Here is a 20118-nt window from a genome sequence, read left to right on the forward strand (position 1 = left end):
CCCCTACTTTTAGGTCGATTCTGCGGGGTGACTTAGCCAGGATTCCAGCATAGGGTCGGTCCACATGACTCCTGGGCCTGTGTTCTCTTCAGGGCACTGTCTCCAAAAAGGCCTCAAGTGCATTCTGGTCAGTATGGCCCCAAAGTCCAAGTTCTTCACCCCTCCTTATCACGAAGTTCGCCAAATGGTCAGAACACCCTAAGCTGCGGTGCAGCTTCTGCAAACATAGAGCGGCATCAGCAGCGTGAAAGCACAGGAGGAAATGGGGAACTGTTTAGGTCCCTCAAACGTGGAATAACCGTTTTACTGGTATGAGTGTCTCATTGTCTCATTATTATGCAGCAGTGAGTCATTCAGGGGAGGACCAAAAGGGAAAGTCCTGTCTCTTGTCATCTTTGTGAAGTGCTGGTGAGAACCGTTTGGGCAGGGAGGGGCATAAAGCGGGCACTGGGAGTCGAGCTAGCAGTACCCCATCTCCACCCTTAACCGCCCAGCTGCAGGGAGGCGAGGAGCGCCGAAAGAGTTAAGTGTGGCTGGGGAGTCCAGCCACCGCCCCTTCCCAGCATCGCCTCCCAGAATGCCTCGGGCTCGCAGCCAGTTCCCGCACCTCGCGAGACTCCGCCCAGTCTCTTCCCCGAACGACCGCCCGTCCCCCTTCTTTACCGAGCTCTGCGCGAGGCGGAGGAAGGTAGGGGAGGGCGGAAAAGAGCCGCGAGGCACGCCGGGAAGTGTGGTCCAACCGTTTCATGCAGCCATATTCTTCCGGAGCGGGGGAGGCCAGAGAGGCAGCCGGGACTACGATTCCCAGTTGCCCTTTCGGTTTGTTTTTGTTCAAAAAAAAAAAAAAAACCCACACTCCCCCTCCTCACTCTTCACACACACTCACACACACACACCCACGGCAGACACGCACACACCCGGGCGCCGAAGGGAAAGCCGCGTCTCGCCTTCCTGCCCCACCGCCAGTCCTGTCTCGGCCCCTCAGCAGAGCGGGAAAGCGGAGGCTGGAGCCGTGACCTCTGACCCCGTGGTTATGCGGAGCCGCCGCATTCCTTAGCGATCGCGGGGCTGCCGCCGCTGCCGCCGCCGCCGCCGCCGCCGCCGCCGCCGCTGCCGCCGTGGGCGACTGACGCAGCGCGGGCGCGTGGAGCCGCCGCCACCCCTCCCCCACCGCCGCCCTCGCGCCGGGTCTCGCGCCAGCCGGTCCCCGCGAGCCCGCCCCCTCTCCCCGGCCGCACCCGAGCCCTCGTGCGCCGCCGCTGCCGCCGCCACGCGCCCCCCGCCGCCGCCGCTGCCCCAGCCCCACGCCGCCGCCGCCCGCCCCGCCCGGAGGTCCCGCGTGGAGCCGCCGCTGCCGCCGCCGGGGAGGAGGAGGATGAAGGACAAACAGAAGAGGAAGAAGGAGCGCACGTGGGCCGAGGCCGCGCGCCTGGTGAGGCGGGCCGCCGCGGGGGCGCCGTGGGGGGACGTGGGGGGTGGGCGAGCCGAGCCCCCTCCGCGGGGAGGGGGCGGGGGAGGGGCGAAGCCCTGCCCACTGCAGGAGGGGGCGGGGCCACCCTCCCCCTCCCCCTCCTCCCTCCCCCCTCCCCGTCTGCCCCCTCCCGGCCGTTGGGTGGGGAAGAGGTCCCCCGCCGGTCGCTTGTGGCGCCTTTTTCTGCAGCTCCCCCCACCCCCTAAATTCCTGCGGAGGGGCGAGCTGGCAGGCCGGCTCCTCCCCCTCTGGGCGGCGGGGCCCCAGCCTCCCCTCCCCCACTATTTGGCAGCGTCTGGGGGTCTGGGGAAGCTTCGTTTATGCACTCGGGGGAGTTAGGTTTCCGGGAAGGGTCGGAAGCTCCTCCCTCGCTTCCTGGTGGGCAGTGGGGTGGTGCGTTTGGCTCCGAGGGTCGGAGAACACCCCCTCCAATTTTTAAGGACGCCAGTGGCATTTTGAGCCTTCCCGATCTAAACCAGGTGTGTGGAGGGAAGCAAGTGCTTACTCCCAGGTGCAACCCTGCGCTGTGGTTCTTAAACTTTAGTGTCTTGTGGGGGACACCTGGGAGGTTCCTAGGCATGCTCGTCTTAGGGCCCTACCTAAGACCTTCTGAGTCTGAATTCCTAGAGTAGAGCCTGAGTGTCTCCGTTTTAACCAGCTTCCCATGCCGCCTGGAATGCAGGTGGCCCGGGACCACACTTTGAGAAACGCTGACTAGAGTGTTTTACTTCACAGGCCAGAGTGGAGATAGGCACTCTGCAGAGAACTGACTCTGCTCTGCAAAGAATGTACGTGTGCGTCCTCCCTTTCCCTGGTGTCCTGGTGCATGTAGACATGAAGTGCTGGACAAAGACCAAGTATCTCTGTTTGAAGATACTGCTCACTGAGGACTTAGACTTAGCAAGGGAGGGAGTAATTGGAGTGTTGAAGCCGCCGGGTGAGGAGGGTTGTGAATTTTGTTTCCATAGCCTGAGGACTTGTGAGATAGATACCTTTCTTTTGGAGTTGCACCCACGAAGCTAAGATACGTGTTCTTCTAAAATCTTGGCGGATCACCGTAGTAACAGTTCATACTTCTTCCAGAGATGTCACCTCCTCAAGAACTATCACGGAGCAGGGTTATGGTGCAGAAAGCATGCATGTCTCTTGACACCCTCTAATTTATATGTAATGGGCATAATTCACTTTCAATGATGAATGAAGTTTCACCTTCTAGTCTTTAACTTTATTGGGAAGTGAGGTTCCTACCGCAGAGGTGTTGTGCAAAGGGATAACTATGTGCTGGGGGTCGTTACCGCTCTATGGTATACATCTTTTTCTTTCTTGGAGCAGTTATTGACTTACAAGGACTAAAGCTGTTTGGTTTGCAAGACAGTTTTCACTGGTGTTCCTAATTGACTGTCTTCCCCAGGCAGTTGTTGCCCAATGAACAAATAGCAAGTGTTTGTGTAGTTCAAGTTTCATGCTTCAGTTAATTTGCCTTGGTTTGGCGTGTGAAATTTGAAGATTTTGAAATTCCTAAATATTTTTGATTGAATCAAAATTGGAAGATTTGGCTAGCTTTGAGATCTCTTGGAAATTTTAGGATTTCCCAATGTTGCCTCACCTGGAAACAAATTTAGTTAGGCCTGAGACAGGAGGGGAGGATGTGCTTGCTCTCTTTCTCCTGAAGGTTGAGTCTTGGGTGTTCATTGAAATTCTCCTCTGAGTTCCTGCTATGCAGGTGTTTATGACTCTGGGCATCAAAAGGAAATTTGCTTGCCAGAGTTTTACTTGTTAGAGGTAGGTGAAAGTACCTCTAAATCTTGTGTTATTTACGTTCTGACAGAATTTTAAAGTTTGTCTTGAAGCTCTGCCTAGTTGAAAGACTTGAGGAATTTAGGGTCCACTGGTTCTGTTACGCCTTTTAAGGTTCTTGAAATTACTATAATCTGAACTCTAGGATCCAGGTTGTTAGTTCTGTTTTATTATTGGTTCAACTTCATGCCAGATTATCTGAGTAAGTTCTTTCTTTTTTTGTTTTATGGCTCTTCATTAAAAAATAATATGAATAAGAATGACTTTGTAGTGTCTTGAACATATGAAAGATAACTTGTGGAACCATTGTGTGTTAATTGCATATCTTTTGTTTATTTATTTATTTGGTTAGAATTTTCTGTCTCTCTGAATGGGACCATTTGGTGGGTGAGGGGCAATTTTTTAGAGTCCTCTCCCTATTTAAAAACCACTGCAACCCAGAGTGCTGGGGAGTTTGAGAGAGCTTATTGGAAGAGCAGCTTGACTAAAGAAAGCTCTAGTAGGGGGGCAATCGATTAAATCTCTTTGTGGACAGGTGAATTTGGAGTGCTTGCCCTGGTAGTCAAATGCACTTGCTTTGGGGCAGTTTCATATTGCTCCTGACCTTGCTTAGATTGGTGGCTAGAGGGATACTGGGAACTCTTAAAAACTACTTTAGTAGGAAAGAAGAGACTTCTGGAGAATTTCAGTAGTGTAGTATACCCAGGAGATTGACTTTTGCAGTTGTTAATTATGTTGTCGAGAAGTAGATACTCTTCTTTCAAATGTTTTGTAGTATTGTCTTTTCTAGATATAGGAGGTGGACTTTAGAGGGTTGGATGGTATAAATCGTCCTGCTAGTTAGGAATAATTTGTTTGGGAGAAGTAGCTGAGAGGATTTCCCTTTAAATTGGATGTCCTTAAATGGATTCTCTCTGGCTTTGAGAAACTCTTCATTGTAAGCTTTATCTTTCACTTTGATTCATGACTGACCATTCTTACATCAAACATTTTTTTTCCTCTTTGAAGTAGGAGAGAGAGACTTTTTTTTGAAAGTGTGCTAGAAAGACAGGGACTAGGAATAGAACACTGCTGAATTGTTCTTGTACTAAAAGCTGGAGGCATATACAATTATAATAAAAGTGAATACTTTGTATTTTTGATGTAACTTCCTTTTAGAGATTTTGTTTCCTCTTAGATTCTCAAGCTCTTCCTGACTGCTGTTTAAATAATTAGTAACTAATTTTTCAGAGTAATGCCTCTTTAAAAAAAAAAAAAAAAAAAATCCTGGTACAAAAATCGCTAACTCAGCTCCCATTTGGTATCAAAGAAGTGATACTTGTGGCAGTGAACATTAGTAACTTGTAACAGGGTTTGTTGTGGGTTTGTTTAAGTCAGTACTGTTTAACCTGGCTCTCAGGTTCTTAGACTACAAGGATGAATAAGATTTGCCCTTGAGGAACTTATGGTCTTCTGGGAATGGAGGAGGTCTAGACTCATGAATAGAATTTTGCTACACGCATAAGTGCTATCATAGATGTACATACGATAAACAGACATCCTGGTTCAGACTTATTATCCAGGTATCATCATGACTACTTCCTCCTTTTACTCACAAGTATATCACTTTGGAAGGTAAATTATGTGTGTTGTGGACTAGGAGGACACTGAAAAGGCATTTAACTGCCTGGCAGAGATCAGGGAAGGCTTCCTGGAGGAAGGAGGAAGGTGCTTTCCAAACTGAATCTTGAAGAATGAGTAGAAGTTAGGCCCATCACTGAAGATGTTAAAGGGAGCTGGTGACAAAGAAATAGCAGTGGTGTGTGTGTGCGTGCTTGTGCACAGGGTGGGAGTGAGTGTAGGAATTGGGTAGAACTACACATAGCTTTTGGAACATGAAGTTGTCGAGTATCAGTTTGGCAGTCAGGTAGAGAGACAGGCAAAGACCAGATTCCGAGGGCTTTGTGTGCCAGGACTCTGAGCGCTTCTTTGTGCTGGGCACAGTTAGGCACTTCCATGATCTCCAGTCTGTAAAACAACTCTTAGGGGAAGACATCAATATTCTTCCATCACAAGTGGGGCAACCTAGGTTCAGGTTGGGTAGGTAAATTACCCATGTTGAGAAGGCTAGCATTTGAATCCAGGTCCATCTGGTTCTAAAGCCTGTGCTTTTCCAGCGAGCTGGCGAACTCTTCTTCGGAAGCTTTGGTCTTGATTGTATGTGATTAGGTTGCTGTTGAAGAATTTTAAAGCGGGGGCAAGTGATGAGGGCAGATTTATTTTGTTGGGTTGACCTCAGGCTATAGCAGGTAAGTTCTGCGAGAGCAGAGATTTGGTCTTGTTTATTGCTGAATTTTTAGAATTGTCCCTGGCACAGGTAAGTATTTCATGTATTTGTGGAGTGGGAGCGAAGGATGGGAGCAGAGAAGAATGGATTTGAGGAAAGCAGGGCAAGTTGCAGGGATATTAGTGAAGGGGCTGTTTGTTGGGTGAGGGAAGGAACTGGGGGACAGGCGAGAGAGTAGAGTGCTGCTTAGGTTTCTACATTAGGTGATTAGACAGGTTGTCAACCAAGGGAGAGAATATGGAGGAAGAAGGACAATGAATTGGAGTTGCCAGTTAGATGAATTAGAGCAGTTGATCAAAGATGGATGTCTGTACAGAAGTCAATATTTGAGTCAGAAGCTGGAGAGAAACCTAGGTTAGAGGTAAATATTTGGGTGTTAGCAAAATATAGATAGTAGTTGAAGGTATGAGAGGAGATAGAGCTACCTGAAGGGACTGTAAAAATTGAGAGAAGCTAACAATGAGACCATGGTAAATAGGGGCTTTATTTCAGCACCTGCTTCTCCAGAGCTTGGTTTCCTTTAGTGCTGTGGGCTCATGTTCTTCCATAGGGAGAACCGTTAGCAGGAATCCTGTCAGACTTCTTACTTTACATTTTATTTGTGACCAAGCAGTACTTACTTAGTTGTTACAGTTGTTAAGTGATTGTAAGGTGTTGTATGGAGTAACCTCAGCAGCCACTGGTAGAGACCATGCAAAGATAGTGACAGCTTCTTTTCCTCCCTGAGAAGGACAGCATTTCTAAAACAACTCAGCTCCTTCCCATGAGGTGGCTGCAGTTGCTCACTAAGAAATTGCTGCCATGACTTTGTTAGAGATGATGCTAACATAAATGAGGTGTTCTCTTTTTATCATTGCTTTGCCTACACTAGTCCTACAGAATCAGAGCATCATGTTGCCAAATGGCAAAATGTACTGTGGCAGTTAACACCAGGATTTCACAACAAAGTGGCAGAAACTATCGCTTAAAAATATGGGTACTAATCAGAAAAAAAATCTGAATGCATTTCTGTTTTGTCATTATTTTCTAGCTTTAGTCTGTGGTTTAGTCACGTGAACAACATGAAGTTAAGCAGTAACCAGGGTTGCTATGGCCCTACCCACATACCATAGCACGTATGCTAAGATGTGTGTTTTTAGAATTAAAAACTAGAATATTTATATTAATTTCAGTCACTTTTAGCAGCATCTTAGATATATATGTAATTTGGTTTCTGAAGCAGTGTTAACCGTGGGAAAACTAAATTGTCAGCAGTGATATCTCACAGCAGAACTATAGCCCAGGACATAGGCTGATGGGTATAAATGGCAATTACACACTAAAATCAGAACATTTATATTTCTTCAGGTACTAGAAAACTACTCAGATGCTCCAATGACACCAAAACAGATTCTGCAGGTCATAGAAGCAGAAGGACTAAAGGAAATGAGGTTTGTATTGTTCTTGTTGTTCAACATGAGAGTTTTATAGGCCATGTGTCTTTCTGCAGATATTTGGTGACGTGATTAAGTCCACACATGCCTTCTCCATCTCTCTCTCCCTCTCTGTTTCTCTGTCTCACTCTCTCCTCTGGTATGGTGTAGAACCATTTCCCAAGTGTGTGTCCCTGAGTGGAGGGAGGGAGTAGGTAAACATCTGTTGGTTTTCATTAGAGATGCAATGACTTACCCTGTTCTTGCTCTCCCTTCAGTCTTGACCTGGAGTGTGTTTCTGTGTCAGGAATCCACATGTTTTCTTCTCAACTCTTTTTTGCACATTTTAGTAGTAGAGAAGGGGCAGACTGGTAGGCTTTATCTTATTTAAAACTTCCCTTCTTTCTCTAGCTTTCTGTGCTTCCCTGAAGTTCTTTAAGATCAAAAGAAGGGTGTTCTTATCACCATAACACTACTGGCCTTTTTTTTCCTCCCTACTGATTCTAGCCATTCATCATGGGAATATACTAAATTTTAGTGTGACCTTGGTTTTATCCTCCTATGGTGTAGTTTTCCTAGAGAAGCAACAAGTTAGAAACAAAAGGAATTAGAGGCATGAAAATCACTGGCTGTGTTTAATTCTTTTCTCTCTTCACTCTCACCCCCCCCCCTTTTTTAATTTAAATGAAGGAGGAGGGCACAACACAGTCTCTTTTCTTGGGACTCAGAAAAAACAGCATCTGTTTTTTCTGGTTAAGCTATAGCTGCTTGAAATTGACCTCTTGGGGTCAAAAGATCCTCACTTTCCAGTCATCAGTTCAAACATTCTCAAATTGACAGTTTGTGGGGAGGGAAGATCAGAATTGTGTAGATCACGTTCATTTAAATAGTACTTATGCACTGTGTAGTGTTATAATTGTGCTTTATTTTTGTTTTTATGGGCTGTTTCTCCTCATGCTGCTGTCTGCACTGCTGTTGGACCACTGTACCTATAGAAGGTAAATTAGTCCCTTTGGGACAGATGAAATTGAGAACTTTAACTTGTTTCTGCTTCTTGCTCTTATAGGAATTAATGAAGCAGTCATGGTGGTTCGTGATGAGTGAGCAGCTCTGTAATTTGTAGACAGAGGTATAGTGTGTAGGAGTCACACCGTTCTGCTGAAGGACTCTGCCAGTATGCCGTTACCCTTTGTAGCAGAGATGTTAGCACACCCACTTGATACTCCAGATTCTGCACAAGGTTTCTTGTAGAGATTGGTTCTCGGTGAAAATTTTTTTAGCATCCACTGTGTTCCAAAGCAGAATAAGTAATAGGGTTTTTTTTTTTTAATAGCTTTTTTAGACTCAGAATTTATTTTTAACATTGCATAAATTAAGGCCTCTGGTTCTGAAAGATCTTAAGAGGCTTTACTTAAGATATGTATGTATTTTTAGCATACTGGAGAGAGGGAAGAGGAAAGTGCATAGGTGAATCCTAGCACTAATATGCTAGTGCCAAACTCAGTTAATAATGGACATTTGTCTGTGTTTTTGACAGCTGTTCTATATTAAGATTAAGTAAATAGCCTCTAACTCACTGAGTTATCATTGTTTTGCAACCAACTATTGTAGCAGGGAGTGTGAAATATCTTAATGATCCATCTTTTTTTTTCATTCTTGGGTACCAGAGCCATTTGACTGACCTCTTTTTAAGTTTAAGTGATTGCTCCTGGGTAGATGTAGAATAAAACCCATCCTCTCCCCTTCCCAACAGGGAAAAAGCAAATGAAATACTTTTGTGTGCTTATTAGAAAATGTTTAACTGGAGATGAAAAGGCATGCTTGTTTTTTTGGGACAGCACCATTGCTTCTCTGGTTTTTGTGTTGTAATGTTATGTAGCAGTTCTCAGCTTGATACATATGCAGGTCACAATTCAGAGGCTAGGAAAGAGTTTTGTTTTTAATTATTATTAAAATTTAATTTTTTTAATGTAATAAAAATGTTGGTACTGGGTTTTTTTTAAAACTCCCTGAACTTGAACAGTTACTGTGTACGTTTTTAAATCTCTTGAGAACTTGGTTGATATGGTCAAAAGGCACTAAGGAAGTGCCAGGTTCAGAACAAGGGAATCACATACCATGTCCTACCTGAGTGTGATTGATGAGGATTTCATTTGTTGCTCTGCACTACTTTCAAAGTAGTATTGTTGTCATGGGCTCTTTTCTGTTATATTTCTTGCTCTTTTCTTGATTTAAGAATGAGTTGGATCTTTTTTTTTTTTTTTTTTTTTTTGAGTTGGATCTTTGAATAAGCGGGCATATAGATTTATATAACCCTTTTCCATCCTTGTATGTTTTTATAGTGGGACATCCCCTCTTGCATGTCTCAATGCCATGCTACATTCTAATTCAAGAGGAGGAGAGGGGCTATTTTATAAACTGCCAGGCCGAATCAGCTTGTTCACACTCAAGGTAAGTAATATCAATGCTGTTCTTAAATTTTAGTGTAGGAGTCACCTGGTAGGTCTGGGATGAGGCCTATGAATTTATATTTCTAATAAGCAGGCAGGTGATGCTGATGCTGTTGGTCCTAAATGGCACTATGAGATGTTCTAGGTTGAATAGGGTGTTAGGAATTCTTTAGTCATATCAGCTTTTTTGTCTATATTCATCTTTTCTTTGTTTATATTTTTGCAGATCATATGTAGTAGAGGAATAAATATGTGTGGGGGTAACTGCAAATGTGTTTTAATTAGAATTTTGTTTGTAATAGTATCGTGAAAGATAAATTACCTGGCAACTAAAATAAGATCTACTCTAAGGAATATAACTGACATGTGAACATCCTTGTGGAAATTCAAAAGCTCATTAACTTTTTCTAAGTGACACTAATTACAAAGGAAGAGAACTTAAATCAGTTAAAGTTCTAGTAAAGCTTAAATAGAGCTGAAGTGAACAGGCTAATTATTTTTCTACTATGTGTGATATAAATGGCTATCGTTTATTTTTTATTTTTTTAAAGATTTTATTTATTTATGCTTGAGAGACAGAGAGAGAGAGAGAGGCAGAGACACAGGCAGAGGGAGAAGCAGGCTCCGCTCCATGTAGGGAGCCTGACATGGGACTGGATCCCGGGTCTCCAGGATCCCACCCTGGGCTGAAGGTGGCGCTAAACCACTGAGCCACCAGGGCTGCCCCAATGGCTATCGTTTAAACCAGGGATTGGCAAACTTTCTATAAAGGGCCAGATAAATATTTTAGGTTTTGTGGAGCTAATTGTTCACCTCTGCCGTTGTAGCAAGAAGGCAGGCATAGATAATTAATAAATGAATGGGTAAGGTTGTGTTCCAATAAAACTTTATTTACAAAGACAGTGATAGGGCCACATTTGGCTTGAGCTGTAGTTTGCTGACCTGATTTAGACATAAGATGACCTGTTGATGAGGAAACTGAAAATTTGATGCTGACCCTTTTACTGACCCATAATGTGGTTATAAATTTTGGTAGTCTATACACAAACTTTTCCTTTCTGGTTTTATTTTCTTGATAAGCTTATTTTCTTTAATTCAATATTAAATACTTGAGCAGATACCAATGATATAACATGTAGTCCTAAAACTTGATGTTTATGTATACTTGAAATGTATCTTATATTCAGATGTCTGTGCTGTTTTCTGTATTTTTATTTCTAATATTTTGGACTTCTTTTGTTAGGAGGCTGCATAATGTAATGTTAGGAACTGTGCCTTGGGGAGAAACAGAGCCTTGAGTTCAAAACCTAGCTTTATAACCTGGGACAAATTTAACCTTTCTTTATGGTGGTGTATGCATCCCTAACACAGAGTCAGTCCTTAATAAATGGTAGCCTTTTTGATATTTCTTTAGGTTCTTTTATTGTCAATTGCTTGTTAATGCCTTTTTTTATTACACATTATACATTGCTATATATAACATAATGGGTACATAGTTGTATAAAATTGTATGTATTATGTATATTAAAATATGTATGTTGATGGTATATGTGGCATATTTCTGTTTTAAGTGGGAGGAGAAATACCTTTTTCTGTGAACACCTTGAGGGTAGGAACTGAGTTTCATTTGTCTTTATAATGGCCTCAATTTGCTCTCTCTCTCTCTCTCTCTACATATGCATACCTTTTTTTCCCTCAGAACCATTTGAAAGTGTTAACCAGAACTGGTACTTCACCCCTAAATACTTTAGAATATATATTTTGAGAACAGGTACATTGGGGCGCCTGGGTGGCTCAGCGGTTGAGCATCTGCCTTTGCCTCAGGGCATGATCCCGGGATCATGGGATCGAGTCCTGCATCAGCTCCCCCATGGGGGAGCCTACTTCTCCCTCTGCCTTTGTCTCTGCCTCTCTCTGTATCTCTCATGAATAAATAAATAAAATCTTAATAAAAAAAAGTACATATCCTACATAAATATAATTTCATTATCACATTCAAGAAAATTAACATTGATACAGTAGTGTATACTATATAGCTTATATTCAGATTGTCTCTAGTTACACAAATATTCTTTATAGCTTTTTTTTCCAGTCCAGCATCCAGTCAAGAATCTTGCATTTCAAAAATAAAGATAAAAAAAGGGAGACAAGTTAAAATGGACTTTTAACTTTAGGAAACAAACTGAGGGTTGCTGGAGGGGAAATGGGTTGGGGGGTGGGGTAATTGGGTGATGGACATTAAGGAGGGCTCTTAAGGGGCGCCTGAGTAGTTCAGTTAAGCATCTGCCTTTGGCTCAGGTGAAGTCCTGGGATGGAACCCCATGTTGGGCTCCCTGCTCATCAGGAAGTCTGCTTCTCCTGCCCCTCTCCTCGTTCGTGCGCGCTCTCTCTGTCTTGCTCGCTCACTCTTGCTCTCTCAAATAAATAAAACTTTTTTTTTTTTTTTTTAAAGAGGGCATGTGATGTAATGAGCACTGGGTGTTATATGCAACTGATGAATCACTAAATTCTATCCCTGAACTAATGATACACTATATGTTAACTAAACTGAATTTAAATAAAAAAGAATCGTGCATTTCATTTGGTTGTCATGTCTCTTTAATCTTTGTTAATGTAGAACAGTTCCCTTGCCTTGTTTTCTCTTTTATGGCATTGATATTTTTGAACAGTTCAGGTCGTTTGTTTTGTGAAATTAAATACATTTTTAAAGGATTAATAAAGTGTAGAAATCTTGGTTGTTTCCAGACTTCTTTCTGTTTGCACTGCTAGATCATGTCCACTCTTTCAGGTGGTAGCACAGAGCCATGAAAGTTGAAAGTATACATCCCTTGCCATGGGATGTATGGCATAGTGGTAATTTGGTCTGGGTGTTGCTTGTAAGAAGGGCCAGGAAGGTACAAGGTATTTAATTACATTTCTTATTTTTTTTCTTTGGAAGATGCTAGTGACATCTCTGAAATCCTGTGGCATTTTCTTTGCCTAAGTTATCTCTCATGGGTTAAGAAAAAGCATGTGCAGAATGGCTTATAGTTTTTCTGCTCCCTGATTGGAAATCTCTTCTAGTGGGCCATCAAGGTCAGAATTCTATTTATCCATGTGATTTTGCTAGTTGAAAACAGGAATTTTTTTCAGTTCTGGATATGTTTGTGTGGCCTTATCTATGATTACCAAAGGTTTACTGATAAGCTGGAGTCTTTGGGGGCATGCCACAGGATTCCTTCTCTGATAAAAAGTTGTTCTGGGTAATGTGATGGTACATTTGACACTTGATGTATAGATACTTGCAAAAGTCGCCAGAGCTAGTCCTCAAGGATGGATGGGATAGATGAAATCTATCCATGCTTCAAATTCTTGATTTGAATTGCTTTCCTTAAGCCTTTCCTGAAGTCAGCTGTCAGTGTCCATCATTGTCTGGTTAGAGGTAGGATTTGTACCATTTAAAAAAAATTATTGATTGATTGATTGATTGATTGTAGACACAGAGAGAGAGGCAGAGGGAGAAGCAGGCTCCATGCTGGGAGCCCGACGTGGGACTCGATCCCAGGACTCCAGGATCGCGCCCTGGACCAAAGGCAGGCGCCAAACCCCTGAGCCACCCAGGGATCCCCCCGTACCATTTTTTTACACTTGGGATTTCCCATTCTTACAAAGTCACTCTGAGCTTCTTTGTAGTGTTCTACATTTTTAGGACTTTGATGCTGGACTACTATGCTTTTGTGACTTGGTGGTTGTGTCACTGGTGAGTTTAGCCTGCATTGGTCTTTGCAACACTATCAGGCACAACTGCATTCATGTGAACATTGTTCATTTTTATTGTGGAATGGTTCTCCCATTGATGTCACTTACGTTATTTATGGCTATTTGCACTTTATTATACCTCATGTATGATATAGGGCTCAGCCTTCAGGGTCTTTTACCCATTTAACAAGTCCCATTGGATCTTTTTATTATATAGAATGTTTTTATAAAAGTATGAAAATCATTTTTTAAAAATTTTTATTTATTTATGATAGAGGCAGAGACACAGGCAGAGGGAGAAGCAGACTCCATGCACTGGGAGCCTGACATGGGATTCGATCCCGGGTCTCCAGGATCGCGCCCTGGGCCAAAGGCAGGCGCTAAACTGCTGCGCCACCCAGGGATCCCTGAAAATCATTTTTTTTTTTTTTTTGGTAAAAGAAATAGAGGACTATACTTGAGGTATCCATCCAGTAAAATCTACAGTTTGCAGATAACTGTAAGGAAAAAAGCAAATGGAGGAAGAGAGGGAGATAATTATTACAGTTCTATGATGTTATTTAACTGTAATTAAAATACCTGCAACACTTAAAGCAATTTCAAAGGTATTTATGTTACTGTTAAATACTGAGAAGAACAGAGGAAATAGATACAGTAAAATCATGGCGTCTATCATTTGAAAGGCAGTATCAAAGAATATTTTGATTTTTAAAAAATATTTTATTGATTTACTTGAGAGAGAATGCAGAGGGAGAGGGACAAGCAGTCTCCCTGCTGAGCAGAGAGCCCAATGTAGGGCTGGATCCCAGGCCTCTGAGATCATGGTCTGAGCAGAAGGCAGATGCTTAACCAACTGAGCCACCCAGGCACCCCAAGATTTTGATTTTTGATACGTGTTCAGCAAGTAGGGTGGTCTTTTAAAAATGCAAATCCTATCATACCATTATCATGTCCGGCCCTTGCCTACCTCTGATCTGCTCTCCTAGCACTCTGCCCTTAGTCATTATACTAAAGCCACCCTGGTCTTCACTTTGTTTCTCAAGCATCCCTGACTTGTGTCTACCATAGAGCCCTTGTGCTTGCTAGCCTCTCTGCCTAGAAAACTCTATGGTAACTTCTTGTCATTTGGTTCTTAATCCAAAAGTATCTTTTCAGAGAAGGTTTGTGGGTTTTTTGTTGTTTTTTTAAAATAGATTTTATTTATTTATTCATGAGAGACAGAGAGGGGCGGAGACATAGGCAGAGGGAGAAGCAGGCTCCCCATGGGGAGCCTGATGTAGGACTGGATCCCAGGACTCCAGGATCAAAGCCTGAGTTGAAGGCAGACGCTCAACCACTGAGCCACACAGGTGCCCCCAGGGAAGATATTTTACCCATCTAATTCTACAACATTAGGAGGGTTTTATTACTTGGTGGTTGTTAGCCTATCAGTATCAGAAATTACTTGGTGGTGGTTAGTCTCTCCACACTAGTGTTTGAGTGCAGGGACTTTGTTTTCACTACGTCTACTATGTCTGCCATGTAATAGGTACTTAGAATTGGCTGAATGAAAAGTAGATGATGGTATCATCAAAATCTTAGCTAATCAGTTCTCCTTGTAATTCACCTTTCTTTTATATCAGTTTTATTATAGAATATGCATATTTGGGGTTATTTTTTCTTCTGCTCAGCAAGTCAACTTCTAAGAACCCTTTTCTCCCCCTTGCCCTCATTAGAACAGTTCTACATAAATCTGTGAAAGAATCTGCTGACACTAGAAATAAATCTTTCCTTGTGTGCAGCCATAATCTGGTTCCTTTTAATTGCTAAAGGCAGAAACTGAGCCTTAAACAGTTTAAACATCTTTTTTATTTTTTTAAAGATGTTATTTATTTATTCATGAGAGACACAGAGAGAGAAGCAGAGACACAGGCAGAGGGATAAGCACGCTCCATGCAGGGAGCCTGACGGACTTGATCCTGGGTCTCCAGGATCAGGCCCTGGACTGAAGGCGGCGCTAAACCTCTGAGCCACACGGGCTGCCCAGTTCAAACATTTTAGGTATGTTTTAGATACGATATTATTACTCTTTTTAGTGTTTTGAACTTTGATCATCTTGTTAGAAAAAAGAATTTCTGCTTTCATTTAAAATGGTAGTGACATTTTAAGACAATGTCTTCCATAGTCTGTTAGCCTTATCAAATACATGATCTTTTAAGTGCTTGGAATATTAGAATTTTAGTGTGGGAAGGGCTCTCAAATCATCAGTTCATTTTCATTTTGCAGATAGATAACTGAGCTTTTAACAGATTAAATGATTCATCTGTGATTATACATCTGAGTGACAGGTGCATGTGGCCAAGTTGGGACTAGAACCCAGGGCCCCCCCATCTTTTGAATTTAATTTCTTTTTGCTATGCTAATTTAGAATAAAGTTTTTCTACAGATTTTATGACCTTTGGTCATTTCATCTTTTGAAGCATCTTGTGAGTTCTTTGATATTCCTCAAAATGTCAATTTTATTCTCTTTAGTGAAAATCTTTATAGTTAAGCAAAGTAGCTTTTCATGTCCTTAGATGTGACTCTTTAGTTATGGCTGGTTGAATTTCTGCACCTTGCCTTAATTATATTGGCATTTCTGATCGTAGGTGTTAGTTTCTATGCTGGAATAAGTGATTTATGGTAGTAGGAAGAGCATTGGACGGGTTAGGAGTCAAGGCCTGGGTTCCAGCATAGTACCTCATGTCTTAGTGAATATCTCCATTTATACTTATTTGTGTCTAACACCCAGGAGTTGAAATAAGATTGGTCATTTAAACACTTGAGGTGTAAAATCCTTTTTTGTCATGAAATGGAGCTCCAAAATACAAATATGACTGTGAAACTGCTCTGGTTGAAACAAGCAGAAGGGCCCACTTTCTCCATCTCTTGTAGGTTCTACTGTCCCCACCCCCTGCCCCAAGCACTCCAGGATCTTTCCTAGACCCTGGAACTCTGTTGAAAACCTTCTAGAGTAAAAATTCAGTAACTATCCTTATTGTGCTCCCATTCTAGCATCTAGACTATTTTGTGTGAAAAGTAAGTCAGCAAGGGATATTTTTCTTTCTTGTTCTTTTGTGATGCATTTGGTATTTGCTGGAGGCAGACCATTTTATTGCAAGCAGTGCTCGACTCTGAACTATAGGAGGTCTGCACAGAAGGCCCAGTTAGTAGAACAGTACCATTTGCTCTTGTTAATAGTAGTAGCACTTTGGTTTTGTTGGAGGCTTTGACCCCTCACTTGGTAAAAGGCTCCTTATTTGTTTGAATAATTCTCAAGGGATGTCTGGATCTGCCTGTGGAAAAGGGGGTATTCTGTTGTTTGACAGGATTTCCAGCCAGCTCCGGGAGAAGAGAGAACTTGATTGTTCTTAGAGCTTTGGTTAGACTCTGGTTTTATGTCTAAGAGATGAGCTGCCTTTTGTCCTTCTACTTCCTGAAGTTCAAAGCCCTCTAATAATGAAGTGTGGTAAAGGTCAGGTATCAGAGGTTTTGAAAGCACTGCCAGAATGATTTTGTGGTCGTTCAGGGGGGTGGGCAGGATGATAATCTCAGGGTTGCCAAAGTGATGTGTATTTTTAAAACAAAAAGTACATTTTTAAAGTGTGATGTTAAGGTACCAGGGTTCTAGGAAAATGAGGAGATTGTACATGTTCCAGGCTTCTTTGGGACTATTTGAAAAAACACACTTTTCTTTGGGTCAGCCAGTATGAAAACTGTGAGTATGATCTCTTTTCAGTCCTTCAGATCAGACTTTTTTGAGAGAGTTATTTGAAGAACTTGTTTAGTCTCAGAAAGTTGCTGCTGCTTCTAGCTTAGCTAAATCTGGAAGGATAGCTGGAAACTGATGTTTGAGTGCTAACACTATTCCAGACAGGCATCATACCTGTCACATTGGACTTTTTGAAACATAAATATATCTCCTACTCCTATAATAACGGGGAAGCAACCTGAGAGAGTTTAAGTAAATGGGACCAAGTCACATTTTTGGTTGAGAGATTTGTATTCAACATGTGGAAGACAGGCTTGAGGAGATTTGAAGTTTTGACATTAAATGAGTTGGTTCTTAAATGTGGGGGAGGGCGTTTTAAAATTCTGTGTGCATGGGGCAGCCCAGGTGGCTCAGTGATTTAGCGCCGCCTTCAGCCCAGGGCATGATCTTGGAGACCTGGGATCGAGTCCCATGTTGGGCTCCTTGCATGGAGCCTGCTTCTCCCTCTGCCTGTGTCTCTGCCTCTCTTTCTCTCTGTGTTTCTCATGAATAAATAAATAAAATTAAAAAAAAAAATTCTGTGTGCATCACGAGGCAGGAAAGGGATGGGAGCAAAAAAGATGTCTGTTCTGTTCTGGGAGATGCTTTTTTGATTCACTTGTATTAGATGGGCTTTTACATGTGTCCCTTTATGTGTCAGCTAATCCCTTCTGTTTTAGTCTTTGACTCTGCATGCCAGTTTTTCTTGGGTCAGGTAACTCTGGACAGTTCTCCTTTGACTTCTAACTTACACCTTTTTTGGGTCTCCATTCCCGTTGCAACCACCTTAGTCTAAGTTACCCTCATATGCTGGATACCGAAACAGCTCTTGCCTGGGCCCCTTGCTTTCACTTTTGTCCCCTCAGCATCCACTTTGCTCCTTGGAAATCCAAACAACAGCCAGAGGGATTTTTTTTACTTTAATATAATATGACCATGACACATCTCTGTTTAGTGTCTGTCAAAGGTTTTTTATAGCATTTACCAAAAACTGAACCTTGCCCAGCCACACTGCCCTTCTTTCTGTTCTTTGAATTCCTGAAGCTCTTTTGAGTTTTAGGGTCTTCCCTTTGGAATTCTCTTCTGCTTTTCCCTGGTTATAGGTCTCAATTTAAATGTCCGTACCATGGGAACTTTATCGCTAAATTGAATTTTTCTGTGTGCTCCGAACTTTACTTCTGATCACTTATGAGTTTATGATTATATAATTACTTAGGTGATTGTTTGATGTGTCTTTCCTGACTAGAGGTTGGGGTAGAGAATCACTATTATTTTGTCCTTGGCTGTATCCTTAGCAACTATCATAGGAGGTACTCAATAAATCTTGGATAGGGATGCCTGGGTGACTCAGTGGTTAAGTGTCTGCCTTTGGCTCAGGGCATGATCCTGGGTTCTGGGGATCGAGTCCCACATCGGGCTCCCTGCAAGGAGCCTGCTTCTCCCTCTGCCTATGTCTCTGCCTCTCTCATTGTGTTTCTCATAAATAAATAAATAAATAAATTCTTTAAAAAAAAGTTTGTTGGATAAAATATAGTGGAAAACCCATAGAAGGAGATTGTTACTTCTTAGCTGGTGGCTGTTCTCTTTGACAAATAGTTGAATTAGTTCAGGATAATAATTTTTAGTATCAAAGTTGAAATGTATAGTATGGAATGTTTACTGGCATCTCCTTTCCATAAAGTAAAGTATTTAAGTCTCCAAAATGTAAGGTTTTTCTCAAAAGAAAAAAAGTCCAGTGTTGCTTTTGAAATGTAGTGCCATTTTGATTCCTGATCTTCTGTATGTGCCTCCCGCCCCTTTTTTCTACTGCTGTCTCTGAAAGCTTTTAGAACCTTTTCCGTGAGTATATACTTAAGTGTGGGTCATTTTTCACCCTGTGTGCCTTACTCAAATGTCTAATGATCTTGGTTGAGGGACTGTTGTTTATTTAAGAGTCAGGCTCTTAAATACTAGTGGGCAATTCAGTGCATGGTGTTTTTGTGGCTTCACTTGTCTCCTGCAGCAGTGGGAGTGGTTGTTGCTTAAATGCATGGTGCTGGAGTAAGGATGTCTGTATCCTCCTAATGCAGACTTTTAACAGTCCCCATATTCTCAATTCCATACCTCATCCTTGTCTGCCATGGTACCTGGTTTAAATTCTTAGCCTTTCTGAAATTTAGGGGATAAATCCACTTGGTTCTTTTCAGTACCTCCCTCTCCAACACTTAGTTTTCATCTTCCTTTGTTTTGATAACTTGTCTCCTTTGCTTCTCTGTTTGTCACTGACAACTTCCAAATTTTATCTCCATCCAAGATATTTTTCCCTGAACATCAAAATCTGTATCTATTCAATTGTCTATTCAGTATCTTTATTTGGATAGTAATGGCATATCAAAATTAACATATACAAAACCAATCTCTTGTGCTCGGTTTGGCAGCACATATACAAAATCAGTCTCTTGATTTTCCCTCTCAAACCTCTTTCACCCTTGGCTTGCCTTTATCAATTAGGGGAAGTTCCGTATTTTAAGTTGCTTAGGTTAGAAACCTTGGAGTTGTCTTTGACTGCTTTCTTTTGTTCTCATGGCATGTGTAATCATCAATAAATCCTGTTCGCTTAACTTTTAGAATACCTCCATTTTACCCCCTACCCCGGGCCACCTTCCTGGTTTCAACCACCATCATCTTTCTCCTTTCTCCTAGATTATCATAGTAACTTCCTAACTGGTCTCCTTGCTTCCACTCTTGCCACTCTCCTCAGCACTGGAGCCGGGAAGGGTGTTTTTTTGTTGTTGTTGTTGTTGTTGTTTTTAAAGTAGGCTCCATGCCTAGTGTGGAGCCCATCATGGGGCTTGAACTCAGGACTATAAGATCAAGACCTGAGCCCAGATCAAGGTTTCGACGCTTAACCGACTGAGCCACCCAGTTGCTCAGGAAGATCTTGATCTTATTCTTATTCATTTATTTATTTATTTTTAAAGATTTTATTTATTCAGGAAGATCTTTTTTTGTTTTTAAGATTTTATTTATTTATTCATGAGAGAAACAGAGAGAGGCAGAGACACAGGCAGAGGGAGAAGCAGGCTCCATGCAGGGAGCCCAATGTGGGACTTGATCCCAGGATTCTAGGAACACGCCCTGAGCCAAAGGCAGTTGTTCAGCGGCTGAGCCACTGA

At 42.2% G+C, this 20118-nt stretch overlaps 1 protein-coding gene across 8 annotated transcripts in view; it reads left to right on the forward strand.

Moving 5' to 3' along the window:
* Positions 1-559: 559 nt before the first annotated feature.
* Positions 560-20118, forward strand: part of ASXL1 (ASXL transcriptional regulator 1) — a 78827-nt gene continuing 59268 nt past the window's right edge. For 2 of the 8 annotated variants that reach the window (XM_038571960.1, XM_038571965.1), the window contains exons 1-4: positions 1600-1950; positions 6942-7024; positions 7948-8004; positions 9349-9457. In XM_038571960.1, coding sequence (XP_038427888.1) covers positions 1792-1950; positions 6942-7024; positions 7948-8004; positions 9349-9457 — 408 coding nt within the window. In that variant the 5' untranslated portion in view covers positions 1600-1791. Of the gene's footprint in view, positions 689-1297; positions 1433-1599; positions 1951-6941; positions 7025-7947; positions 8005-9348; positions 9458-20118 lie in introns of those variants that run through there. The other 6 variants (XM_038571962.1, XM_038571967.1, XM_038571961.1 and 3 more) reach the window with 5 other exon arrangements.

This window comes from Canis lupus, chromosome 24 (assembly GCF_011100685.1).
Source record: "Canis lupus familiaris isolate Mischka breed German Shepherd chromosome 24, alternate assembly UU_Cfam_GSD_1.0, whole genome shotgun sequence".
Lineage (NCBI taxonomy): Eukaryota > Metazoa > Chordata > Mammalia > Carnivora > Canidae > Canis > Canis lupus.